This window comes from the organism of the source record quoted next, unplaced genomic scaffold (assembly GCF_019419815.1).
Source record: "Pyrus x bretschneideri cultivar Hongxiangsu unplaced genomic scaffold, Pyrus_bretschneideri_v1 Contig6, whole genome shotgun sequence".
Taxonomy (NCBI): Eukaryota; Viridiplantae; Streptophyta; class Magnoliopsida; order Rosales; family Rosaceae; genus Pyrus; species Pyrus x bretschneideri.
In genome coordinates this window covers 8157994-8170351 of record NW_025999798.1, presented here as the reverse complement: position 1 = coordinate 8170351, position 12358 = coordinate 8157994, and the positions used below count along the sequence as shown (strand labels likewise).

General features: G+C 37.3%; 1 protein-coding gene across 3 annotated transcripts; it reads left to right on the top strand.

Annotated features, from left to right (window-relative positions):
- The first annotated feature begins 6193 nt into the window (after positions 1 to 6193).
- Positions 6194 to 12137, top strand: LOC103943666 (putative E3 ubiquitin-protein ligase LIN-1). Of its 3 annotated transcripts, none has more exons than XM_048572144.1 (17): positions 6194 to 7000; positions 7078 to 7129; positions 7271 to 7531; positions 7630 to 7688; positions 7853 to 8875; positions 9011 to 9152; positions 9234 to 9479; positions 9568 to 9862; positions 10007 to 10128; positions 10292 to 10414; positions 10572 to 10703; positions 10800 to 10922; positions 11009 to 11119; positions 11204 to 11350; positions 11428 to 11553; positions 11647 to 11763; positions 11897 to 12137. In XM_048572144.1, exons 1-17 carry the CDS (start codon positions 6261 to 6263, stop codon positions 11912 to 11914), a joined length of 3837 nt encoding a protein of 1278 aa, XP_048428101.1. In that variant the 5' UTR covers positions 6194 to 6260; the 3' UTR covers positions 11915 to 12137. The 3 variants fall into 3 exon arrangements, with proteins under 3 accessions (XP_048428101.1, XP_048428100.1, XP_048428099.1); XM_048572143.1 differs by having other exon boundaries at positions 7630 to 7706; positions 10295 to 10414; XM_048572142.1 differs by having other exon boundaries at positions 6195 to 7000; positions 7630 to 7706.
- The last annotated feature ends 221 nt before the right edge of the window (positions 12138 to 12358 follow it).

The following is a 12358-nucleotide window of genomic DNA, read 5'->3' as shown; positions in this document are numbered from 1 at the left end:
GAACGAGAAAGTTGATGTGTTATTTATTATATGAATGCTATTTGGGTTCCGATTCGGAGATCTAAATTTGAATTTTTTTATTTTTTTTATTTTTATTTATTTGGGTGGATGACGATGATAAGGGAGGGCAGCAATCGAAATTCAAATGGAACTTTCTTTTTGTACTTTGGTTAGAAAGAAAAGGAACGAATTATTTTTAAATCTTAGTTTGTTAGAAAAATAAAAGGACCGAGTTATTATTTTGGTCACTATAGTTTTAGTTTGCAACGATAATTTTATCGAGATGTTTGACTAAATTAAGTTATTGGGCGCTTAAATTACAATATAAAATCACGAAACTTGAAACGGTATGGATCAAAGTGAAACTTGACCAAAACAAAGAGAAAAAATAACGTAAAAGCCAAGGGACATATTTTTCTGGTCAGTTGTTAAGGGGACATGGTTTTAGACTATTTTTCTGTGTGGTAAGAAATTCTCGGAAAAAGAAATGGATTTATTTTGATTTTATACGCCGGACTCTGATAAATGGTGTTCGACAAATGTGAAAAGTTTAAAACATGTGTGCTTTTTTGTCAAACCGAGTCCGTTTGTGGAATTGTGAAGATACATAGAAGAGGATCGACGCGTTAAGGAATAAGGACTAGGAACTTAGGAAGGTACCAGCTGAGTGCAGGCTGCAGCCACAACCACAAATATTGGGCACACAGCTTGCCATGTTGGAGTCACATTCAAACGAAAGTGCTGGGAACTGAGAAGTGAACATGGGAATTAAGAGCATCGAACTTTGGGATTTGCAAGTTTTACGTAAATTTTTTTTTATACAAGCGATATTTGTGGATGGAGGAGTCGAACATTGTTGAATTCCACATCGGCCGTAGAAAAAGAGAAGTAATAGTTTAAATATTCTAATTTCATTCTAACTAACATCGAGGTCTTTTGTGATAACATTACACTTGACGGATTGTGTATGTGATAATTACCAAATTGGAGTTGTTGAAGCTGGACCTTCAACTCGCCTCTATGATAACATTTCACATAACTAGAGTTTTGCCTAGTCGAATGTAAATCAAACGTTAGGCTTTCACTACTTGGAAATAAACCCTAACCACAAAGGCTGAAATGCAGCTATTATTAATATATTTGAATTTAATTTGTTCAAAATACAAAAAATAATCTTGAATTAAAATTAAAAAAAAATACTGTTCAAAGCAGCATGGGCTACCACATCATAATGACAGTGGGATCATCAAATATTTGGAAAATCAAATGCCAATTACACTGCCCACGTCTTTTTTTGTCAATAAAACATTCATTAAAAGCCAAACAAGACATCCCAAAACAAGAAGATAATTACAAAGGCTCAAAAGTAAGCATAAACAGAAAAAGTAAAGCTCGCCTCAGCCCACAACAACACAAAATAGAAAACCCTAAATCTAGCAAGCAACACAGCAGCCGCACCTCTATCCGGTACATCGCAGCCGCACAGCCATCCGACCAAAATCCATAACCACCGAAGAGAACCCTGTAAACGGAAGAGCCAAAGGCACGAACAGAAAATGGAAATGAACTAGCCATCCGTGCAAAAAGCGCTTCCATAATCCAACCAAATCTTGCAACTTGCACTTTAAATGCAGCTTGGCACCAAAAAGCACCATTGAGCAAGATTCTTGACGGAGGCAGCCGTTGATCCGAGAAGCGTAGAGTAGTGGTTGAGAAATAAAAGAAAGTTGAAGTTATATCATAAAATTAATTGGCAATATGTAAAATAGTTCAATTACATATAAGTATATGCAAGGTTTCTCAACAAACTCTTTTACGTGTGACGAATTTTCAAGCCTAGTACTTAGACAATACGAGAGCACGTGTGGTCGTGGGTTTCACATATGAGACAACATGCTCTGATATGATGAAAAAAGTTAGAGTTTCATCATAAAACCAACTGATAATATAAAAAGCAATCCAATTACTTATGAGCATATTCAAAGTTCCTTATTTCCTTATGAAACTCATACTCTCAACAGCCTTTGTCAACGGGCGAAGGAGGGGGCCAGAACAGAGGAGGGACAAGAGAGATGAAAAAAAGGGAGACGAGACAAAGAGACGGTGGTGGTGGGTGGAGAAGGAGAAAAAGAAAGAGTAGAGATATAGGGGTTCAAAAATTGGGGCTTAAAAGAAGGGACACCAACTGAAAACAAGAGAACAAAAGCACAAATTTGAGACGTACGAGTGAAAAGGTGGCACCGACTCTCAATGCGAATGAAATAGCAAACCACAAAGTTAGGTTTTTGGCTTGAAGGTATACGGTTACGGTTAACTTTACTTTCTCAATGTAGCACTTAATAGGCCCTTTTTTGTTTCACGAAGTCATATCGAAGGAACATTTTCTTATAAAATCTCAACTTCTAGATATAGATAGAAATAAATATCGACCTATAACGACAAAAAAAAGAAGAAAGAAATGAATAACGACCTATAACATCAACATGAAAGTAGAAAGTAATCTCATCTAATGCCGTATAACAAAAAAATAGAGATTAACTTGATAGTTTGGCAGATAAAATGATCAATAGTGTTACAACACAAAACTTTTGAAAAATAAAAGACGAGGACCAAATTATTACATGCCTTAATCTGCAAAAATGAAAATGTAATTTACCTAAAAAAAAAGATTAAATAAAGTGAGCTTGATTTATTGCTTTTATCATTTTCAACCGGGAGCTTTGATATGACACTGGCTTAGCTACTTGCTCCTAATTTTTCGTATGGCCCCAACTGACCTTTTAATTTGAGCCAGGCTTTAGACTGAAGTTTCTGATACCATTCTAGTCCAGTCTAGGTCCAACTGAAAATGGTCAGAGCCCACCCCTGCCTGGCCACATATATTTTGGAAAGGAGTAATGTTATTTTTTAAGATTAAATTTATAAAATATGTGATGTGTTAAAAAAAAAAAAAAAAAAAAAAGTACGTTAATCAATACTTAAATAATATTTTAATCATTAATAATCGTGTCATATGATTTACAAAATATGATTTATATAAGTGGTCTCCTTAACATTCCATAATGCTAATTAAAACCATTCACAGATCAATGCTAATTAATATTTTCATGTGTTTCTGGGATCATTTCTGGGAAGGAATTGTTAATCATGTTATCATGTGGGCTTAATTAATCACTGACTGTAACTCTTCTTCTATCAATGAAAACCTTAAACCTCATTGCTTTTACTAAAACAAGAACATAATCAATGAGATTAAAGATATTTGAACTTGAAACATTTTAGAAGTTCAAACATTGGGTATAGAAGTTTTAATGATAGATAGCATAAAAGTAGTGGAATTCGAACTCGGGTGTGCATGAGGGAAGACTATATATATCAACTTTAACCAATGTGATTGCGCTCACATGAGTTTCATATGTATAGTTAGGAAATGTAATTCCTCCAATTGCATATTTAAGGACTTTTTTTTGTACAATCAACATTCTACGTCAAATTTATTTAAATTGTAGGAATGCGAATTTCAATTTAAATGCAGAGAGAAGAACATACTACTCCAATTGACTTGAATAAATTCAGGTCTACCATATTTAAAGACTTTATAAGAGTCACAGATCCACTATGTTTGCTATGATTGAAAACGAAAGATGAAAAGTGATTAAACTGATGAAATGTTGATGAAAGAAATGCAATAGTGTATTTTGAGCAAATATTGTAAAATATAAAAGAAAGAAAAATCACATCCTTCCCAAGTTGTTGATTTGGAAGATGCATGTGATTGTGATTGCAACTTCTATTTTTTTTGAAGCTAACATTTACGTTTTGTGCCCGTGACAGACAAAGTGTCCAAATCCAATCTGTGCTATAGCGACCTCTTTTAGTCTTAGACACCAATTCAATATAAACTAAACTAATTATATGATAAATCACGGACTTAATAATCGATTGGACATTTTTTTTTTTGTTAAATAATAATTGGTTAACTTAATATGCAAACATTTGACAAATAATTCACGAAATCTTCATAGAATATAATTCGAGGTAGAACTGACTTATACAACCAATTCTCAACTTTATAAAAGATGTGATTAATAGCGTGATCTACGTAAATTGGGGATCTGGTACTCGTTGTTTTGATTTGTTTCTTATTTCGCTCACTAGTAGCTTGGGGATGGGGTTGTGCAGCTGCATGGAGTCATGTCCCTTTCGTGACAGCTTCAACAATGCAGGCCTTCATCACACCAAATACGAAATTGAGGACCCAGATTTTAGGCGGACATTGAAATTTGGAATATGGTTGCCGTGCACTCGCATGTTAATACAAGCATATTTTACCGTATTCAGGCAAAGGACTTGCATACATGCATCTCTGGAGAGATGTCACTGCGGCACATTCAACTGATAGTATAAACTATAAAGTTATAGTTAGGTCTATAACTCTCAAGATTTCATAGGGCTTAAACTAGTAAAAGGAATCTTAACCTGGCTTAACCTGGCCAAGTCTCTGAACTAATCATTCTATCAGCAGAATAAAACGATCTCAGTGGAAATTCAGTAAAGAATAAAATATAGGCTATGTTAGGTAGATTAATTTTTTAGACGTAAATTATGTAATGTGTTCAGATGCAGTGGCAGATATACATTGGACCAAGGTGGTCCTGGGTTCACGTGGAGTTCGAAATATATACATGTAAAGGTCTTTTGAGAACCTTTTGGATGTTTGGTACGATTCCCTTTTGTGTCTACCAAGTGTTTGATGTAACATCTGTTAGGCATATCTCGGCAGCATTGTATCGATGACACTCGAAATATTCTCCTGAAAGCACTCATCAGATCGCTTTAGCATATGTCGATATTTGTTAATATGTGCGCGACATGGTTTGACTGACGACAATAAGTCTACCAAGTGATCAACAAAATTCCTCAACGAATAAATTGAAATTTTTTTGCGCACTTCACGCTCTGTTTCTATTAAAAAACTTAAATCTTTAACATTGGACCCTCCAATGTTCGAATTTTGGATACGCCACTAGATATGTTATCAATAGAAAATAAACATGTTAATCAACACTTAATAATAATTCATTCATCAATAACAACATTATATAATTTACAACATATAATTTAAATAATTGATCTTCTTAGCAGTACCCTAAAAGATAGTAAAAGTTTGTTAATCAGAATCAGATGGTCTGGCGCACATGACATGGCCTGTTCGGCCCGTTCTGACAAGTCAATATGCTATCTGTGATTCCGTAGTGCACCATTGTCAATTCACGCCAACGGAGAATTAGTACAATTTGCTGCACTCTTCTGAAACTATTAGCAATTGTATTATTAATTTCCTATTAAATTCTAAGCTGGTTTCTAAATACTTATCTTCTCATTGTTAAAAAAAGTTTAAGCTCAGTTCTCTCGTATTAATCAACAGTACGGTCTCCACAATTTCTCGTGCTATAAATTGATACATGTCAAAGTACCCCCTTCGAATAATTAAATACTATAGAAGTTTTCTTGGTAAGTTGTGTAACAATGTAACGTGTTTATATTGTTAAGTTCTAAAATAGGACTATCAACCAGGTTATATAGTTCTCGTTTAAACGAGCAATACAGTTTCATAGTTTGAAAAACAAATATTCGTCACACAATATAAGTTCGATGAGAGAATACTACCAATATTATGTACAATCAAACTTGGTTTAGGTTGCTTGTGCAAAGCAAAGATGGGAGGGGATGGGGGGTTTGGGTTAAGAAATTTCTTAGGACGTGTGAAAGGTGACCACAAGAATGATGTTTTCTTTTATCATCTTTCCCTCCATCAATGGTGGCAACGGTCTACTTTTTGTCTTCTGCAGCAAGCAAACAAATTTGAGGGTCCATTGGAGCCTGGAACTTCCTGGATCAAAGTCACGGGAAAAAAAAAAAAGGATCCAAATTTCAACCTCCACAGCGAAGGAAAAGACTCAACTGACACTACTATTTATATACTAAACATTCAATCTCTCTCTCATCAACGATCTTTTGATTGTACATCCATGTGTAGTATACGACATACATTGTCTTGTAAGTGAATCACATCCACTCGTTAACGACGTTAAGTTTCCTTGAACTCTTGAGCGCACCTAAAATCGTTAAACTCTACAGCGTATGTCAAGCAGTAATGTACTCTAGAATAATTAGAGCCTATTGTTGTCTCATTCATCTCTCCCGCCCTTATCCTCTAAGGCAATACTCTTTCTTCTCTTAAGAAATCAGACTTGGAAATGGAAGCCAGCTCTTCTTCTGCTTCGATGGTTTTGGGGTCGGTTTCATCCCACGATCAAGAGAGACTGAACTTGAAATCCATATGGGGGGTTGTCGTTTCGGTCAACAACTTCATCCACAAACTCATATCAAATGCCAAAACCAGAAACTCTATCCGGATGAGATGCGCCACCAAGTTTACCACTGCTAGAAAACACAAATTCTTTGAGTTCTCTGAGCAGTCTGTGTTATCGAATTTTTACTGGGGCATTGACAGCATCGAAGCCGCAATTCAAGAAAAGTGTTTGGATGAGAAAGCAGCTCTGCTGAAGAAGGCAGAGCAAATGCTGCAGGTTCCCGCGCTGCTCGACGAGCACGGTGTCACAGCTGGAATTCACAACCGGTATTTGGTCTGCTGCTCTTACTTTTACCTCTCATTGGTCAGGAAGCTCCAGGAGGACGAGTGGCAGGTTGCGCTGCATTTCCTGCAGGCAGTGCTGGTGTCCCCGGGGCTTGTTCAAACAGAATTCGCACCCGAACTCTGCGAAAGGCTCTTCCCATCACGCACCGCCAAGTGTGGGAAGCAAGCAACAAGGGGGAGGGGGAACGCGGGGTCAAATTTTCCCTACGTGGAACAGGAGGAAGATGAAGCAATAGGGCGGATGGCGAGGGTGTGGAGAGATTGGCTGATGTATTATCAGGTCATGTTGTACGGAGAGACTCCTCGGTGGGAATGTGACACTGAGCCTCAATATTCTATGTGAGTACTTCTCGAGTATATTTGGATGTTAAAGGCCTTAATTATAACTAAAACTGAATAATCACTCCTTGTAACAGGCATGAAAAATCTACCAGCTCGTTTTCTTCGAGTACAATTGAGCACTGGGAGGTAAGCCTAATATCAATGTCTAAATTCAACACGCGACACAAGTTCGAAAGATTTTCTCTTACGCACTTTCTGTAGAAGTTTGGATCAGAAAAACCCTTTTGCATATTATGTTTAATTTGTTTGCTGTGATGCCATGTAAAGGTGCACCCTTTTGATCCTCGAGAGGATATTGGCGGTGGCATGGGAGATGAAATGAAGACTTTTTCCATCTACATCCGGGAATTTGAAGAATATGAGAAAACTGCAAAGGATTTAGATCAAGTGACTAGTTTTAATGTCGAGAAGCTTCAAAGGGGCTCCAGTATCAAAAGACTCCACGATATGTTGAATGACTCGCAATCTGATATGCGAACTTCAGTGGGTTCATGCTCCGATTTTTCTGCTTATGACATTGAGTCAGAGGTTTTCTTCGAAAGACATTACTATCTTAACAAAATTTAGTTACTACAATAAACCAGTAAGCTTTCGTTTTAAGATTTCATAATTTCTTTGTTTCGCAGGTCATGGATTACGGTGAATGTTCACTGACAACCACAAGAAGTAGTGCAGATTTTCCCAGGTCAGAAATTTGTGACTGGTTAGTTCATACTCTCAAATCTACCTATTTTTTGTTTTGTTTTTCTCTTTTTTCAGAAGTAGAAAATGCGAGTGTAAAGGTCACCACCCAAAATCTAATGATAGAACTCAATATATTGTACTAATTTACAAGCCCTGACTGTACAGGAAGCTGCAGGAGTCAGTGCGTAAAGAAGTCCTGGAAGTAAATAACTCTGCGTTACTTGCCAGTGGATTCGCCAGTTCAATCAAAAGTTTAAACTTAACCCTGTTTGAACACAGAGATAAAAAATCAAAGACCTTTCGGCAGCATTGTATGATCAACCAGATGGATCACCAACAGAGTGGTGCACGAAGAAAGCATAATTTTCGTGGTCACGAAGTAAGTTCACACCCTGCAAAAGACTCCAAAAGTGAACTATTTCATATGACCGAAAAGGCAATATCAAAATTATTGTACTCGGAAGGATTAGGAAAATGGGAGGAAGATCATGTTGTAGAAGTGACAACAATATACGAAATATTGGGTGAAAAGAACGGAGAAAACTGCGCTGTCTTGAAAGACATGATCTTGGATCAATTGCTAGCAGGCATTTCTAGTTCGACAGAGGACATTGTTATAAGGGCATCAATTTCGATACTAACCAGCATTGCTGCAGCAAATAAGTCGGTTATAGAAGATGTCAAGAAGAAAGGTCTGCAGCTGTCTGATCTCGCAAGTGCTCTCAAAAGAAATGTGCAGGAGGCAGCAGTACTATTTTATTTAATGAATCCAACTCCTGCAGAAATTAAGACTTTCGAACTTTTACCTACATTGGCGGGGATCATGTGCACTTCGAATAGTTACAAGTGTAGGTCAGGATCACTGCCATCTCCAATGACAGCATGCCTGATGATTACTGAAATTTTAGTAACTGCATTCGACCATGCCACGAACAACGTGCACTTGGCTGAGATCAGTTCTCCTAATGTTCTTGAAGGGCTCCTAGATGTTGCAAGAGACACCAACATTGAAGAATTGATCTCCTTGGCAACTATTCTTGTAAAATGCATACAATATGATGGAGATAGCCGAAGATATATATCGAAATTAGCTCCTGTGGCTCCATTTGTCCGGCTTCTGGAAAGTAACAACAAGCATGCCAAGTTCATAGCACTCGAATTTTTCCATCATGCTCTTTGCATGCCACGGTATGAAAATATTCTTCAAATTCCAATAGATTTTATGACAACAATTCAAGTCATTTAAAGTTTGTGAATGAAATCAAGAAATGTAGAATTTTAAATAATTATGAGGCTGTCCAACATCAAATTCTAATTTTTCAGGTCATCAACGATTACCTTGCTGAAGAGGCTACAACGCGAAGGAAACACGAACATTATGAACTCACTCATGCTGTGTATCAAACAATTTGAACCCGAATACCAAGTTTTGGCAGCAAATTTGCTGCTTCATTTAGATACACTAGTAAGTAGAACAAATATCATCAAGCTATGTAGGAATCTAACACAACACACACTCCTATTGACAGCGAATGAATATGTGCAGGATAACTCCACTTGTAAGAGTATATTCAGAGAAGAAGCAGTGCAGGTTCTTCTCAAGTCAGTGGCATCTGAAGAAAGCTGTGGTGCACAACAATTATCTGCATTCATTATATCGAATCTCGGTGGAACATATTCTTGGACAGGAGAACCATACACAATAGGATGGTTGGTTAAAAAGGCATGCTTGACTTCCTCGTATCAACGAAACATGATCAAGAACATTTGTTGGTCGGATGATTGCTTAGAGGTGAGCCTTGAACTCGAATGTGTTATAATATAAACTACGATCAATCAATACAAAATGTGCCAATAGAGAAAATTGCACAAATTTACAGGATGCTGGAACAGACACATGGTGCAGCAAAATTGCCAGAAGCATCATTAACATTGGGAATCCGGTTTTCCATTCGCTAGCAAAGGGCCTAAAGAGTACAATAAGGAGTGTTTCAAGGGATTGTCTAACAACTGTTGCATGGCTTGGATTTGAAATTGTGAAGAGTCCAGAGAGCGTAAAATTTACTGCTTGTGAGATCTTGCTTAGCGGAGTTGAGCAATTTTTGCATCCCGGAATGGAGCTAGAAGAAAGAGTTCTAGCATGTCTCTGCATATACAACTATGCTTCTGGTAAAGGTAATGCTTCTCATTTGTAACTAAAAAGCACGAGATTGTCAAGTGTGAACGTTCAACGAGTAGCACATGTTTATAATTTCAGATTGGTAACATAGTGAAGAACACAGTTCATTCTATGCAAACTCAAATGGTTTGATCATGTAGGGATGAAAAAATTAGTTCATTTCTCGGAAGGAGTGCGAGAATCACTAAGACGCTTGTCGAGTGTAACATGGATGGCGGAAGAATTACATAAAGTAGCTGATTATGTTCAGCCATTTTTATCAGTAAGTACTCAAACTTTGTCTGCAGAATTACTCGAGAGCTTTCGGATTAGTCTGCCATCAGTCTATCCGGTGCAATTTCAGCGATTTCTTTTCCTTTTTGAAGTAGTGAGCATTACTAACAGATTTATATATTGTCTTTGTTGGAATCATTATAACGGTAAAGCAGCGTATTTCGTGTGTTCACACACAAATCCTTGAGGTCGGTGTCGGTTGCAGTGGAGCTGTATGTGCCCTCATCTATTACAAGGGATTTCTTTGCAGTGGATACTCAGATGGTTCTATTAAGGTATGATATTTTAAAATTATGTGCTTCAGACACTCGGTAATCATATAATGTATGCATATTCTTATTTCTTGGTGAAGAATCTACATCGATCAAACATTTTGAATATAATTTTATATGATGGCGCGATCATTTACGTGTCTGTGAGTTCATCCAACAGGTATGGAACATCAAGGGGCAATCAGCCACCCTTGTATGGGACGTGAAAGAGCACAAAAAGGCAGTTACGTGTTTTTCGCTTGTTGAACCGGGGGACAGCCTTATAAGCGGATCACTGGACAAAACCATTAGGGTATGGTAAAGTTTTGCAGCAGCGACACTTACGTTTCTTCACTTGGTATGCAATACAAAAATAAATTAAATTGCAAAATGGAACTTCTTTCTGCAGGTCTGGCAAGTGGTTCACAGGAAATTGGAGTGCATTGAGGTGATAGCAGCAAAGAAACCAGTTCAGCACCTTAATACGCACGGTCAAATGATATTTGCAACTACCAATGGCCATGGAATTAAGGTACTTACAATGCCACATTACTGACAAATCCATGGAAACTTATTACTGAATAAGTGTCAAGCTAAGAACGACGTATCTTTTTCCAGGTGTTTGATGCATCAAGAAAGGCCAAATATAATTGCAAGAGTAAAAGGGTGAAGTGCATGGCAGTGGTTCAGGGGAAGATTTTTGCAGGTTGCAAGGACTCAAGTATACAGGTCAGTTTAAAGGTCTTGTATATACTAAATCATGCGCTCGTGCTCTCGTTAAAACAACATTAAGTGACATCTCACTGTGTTTAGGAGTTTTCCATCATGAACAACCGGGCACAAGAGATCAAAGCAGCAAGGAAGTTCTGGAAGCTGCAAAAAAGGCCTATCACTGCAATTGTAACATACAAAGATTGGCTTTACAGTGCAAGTTCGATCGTGGAAGGTTCAAATTTGAAGGTAAGGATTACAATTGGAAGCCCACAGAGAGAGAGAGAGAGAGCCTTTCACTTGATTAAACTGTGTATAATATTCAGGAATGGAGAAGACACATCAGACCTCAAATGTCACTAAAAACCGGGAAAAGAGAACGAGTAAAGGAAATGGGAATAGTGGAAGACTTCATATACCTTAACTGCAGCCCAGCAACAAACTGCATTCAGGTAAGTGTACTCCGTTATCGCACACAAAATGTTCCAAAATGAAAATTTCAGCATGTCCAATTTTGTTGAGAAACAAACGCTTTGCGAAAACAGATATGGTTAAGAGGGTCACAGCAGAAAGTGGGAAGAATTTCAGCAGGAAGTAGAATCACCAGCCTACTCACAGCAAACGACATTATCTTATGTGGTACCGAGACAGGATTAATCAAGGTGTGCACATTAAACCCGTGTAATATAAATCATGCGTATCCATTAGTTAAGGACTAAACAGTTTTCTGTGTGTGAAGTTGAGGTTTACAAGGGTTTTTCATCCTAATTATGCTATAATTTGAAACTAAAACAGGCCTGGATCCCCTTATAGCATCAAATTCATCAACCAGCAGGCACGTACGCGAGAGCAAAGAAGGATGATGCTTCATGTTTATGCCTTGTTTTCTAGTTACGTTATATGTAAAGAGCTAAGCAGTGTGCAGCATTTAACGAAGAAAGAGAAATGTTGAGTCATTGAGTGTGCTATATGTAATATGTGAATGTTTGTGCATAGAATTATCTCGACTAATAGAATGCCAGAATATGTTCATCAATTGATAAATATGATTCAATGGAAAACAATCAAAACATGCCATTCAGGGTGATTATCCGTAATTCTAGTGGTTTTATGGTTAGAGCCTTAGAGGTAATGCCAAATTTTGTGATGCGTCTCACGGTATGAATATAGCGGATTCCGAGTCTCTATATTTAGTTGTTATGCATTTACGCGCATTTTGCTATATCTTAACCATTCTAGATGAGTTAAAATGTAACA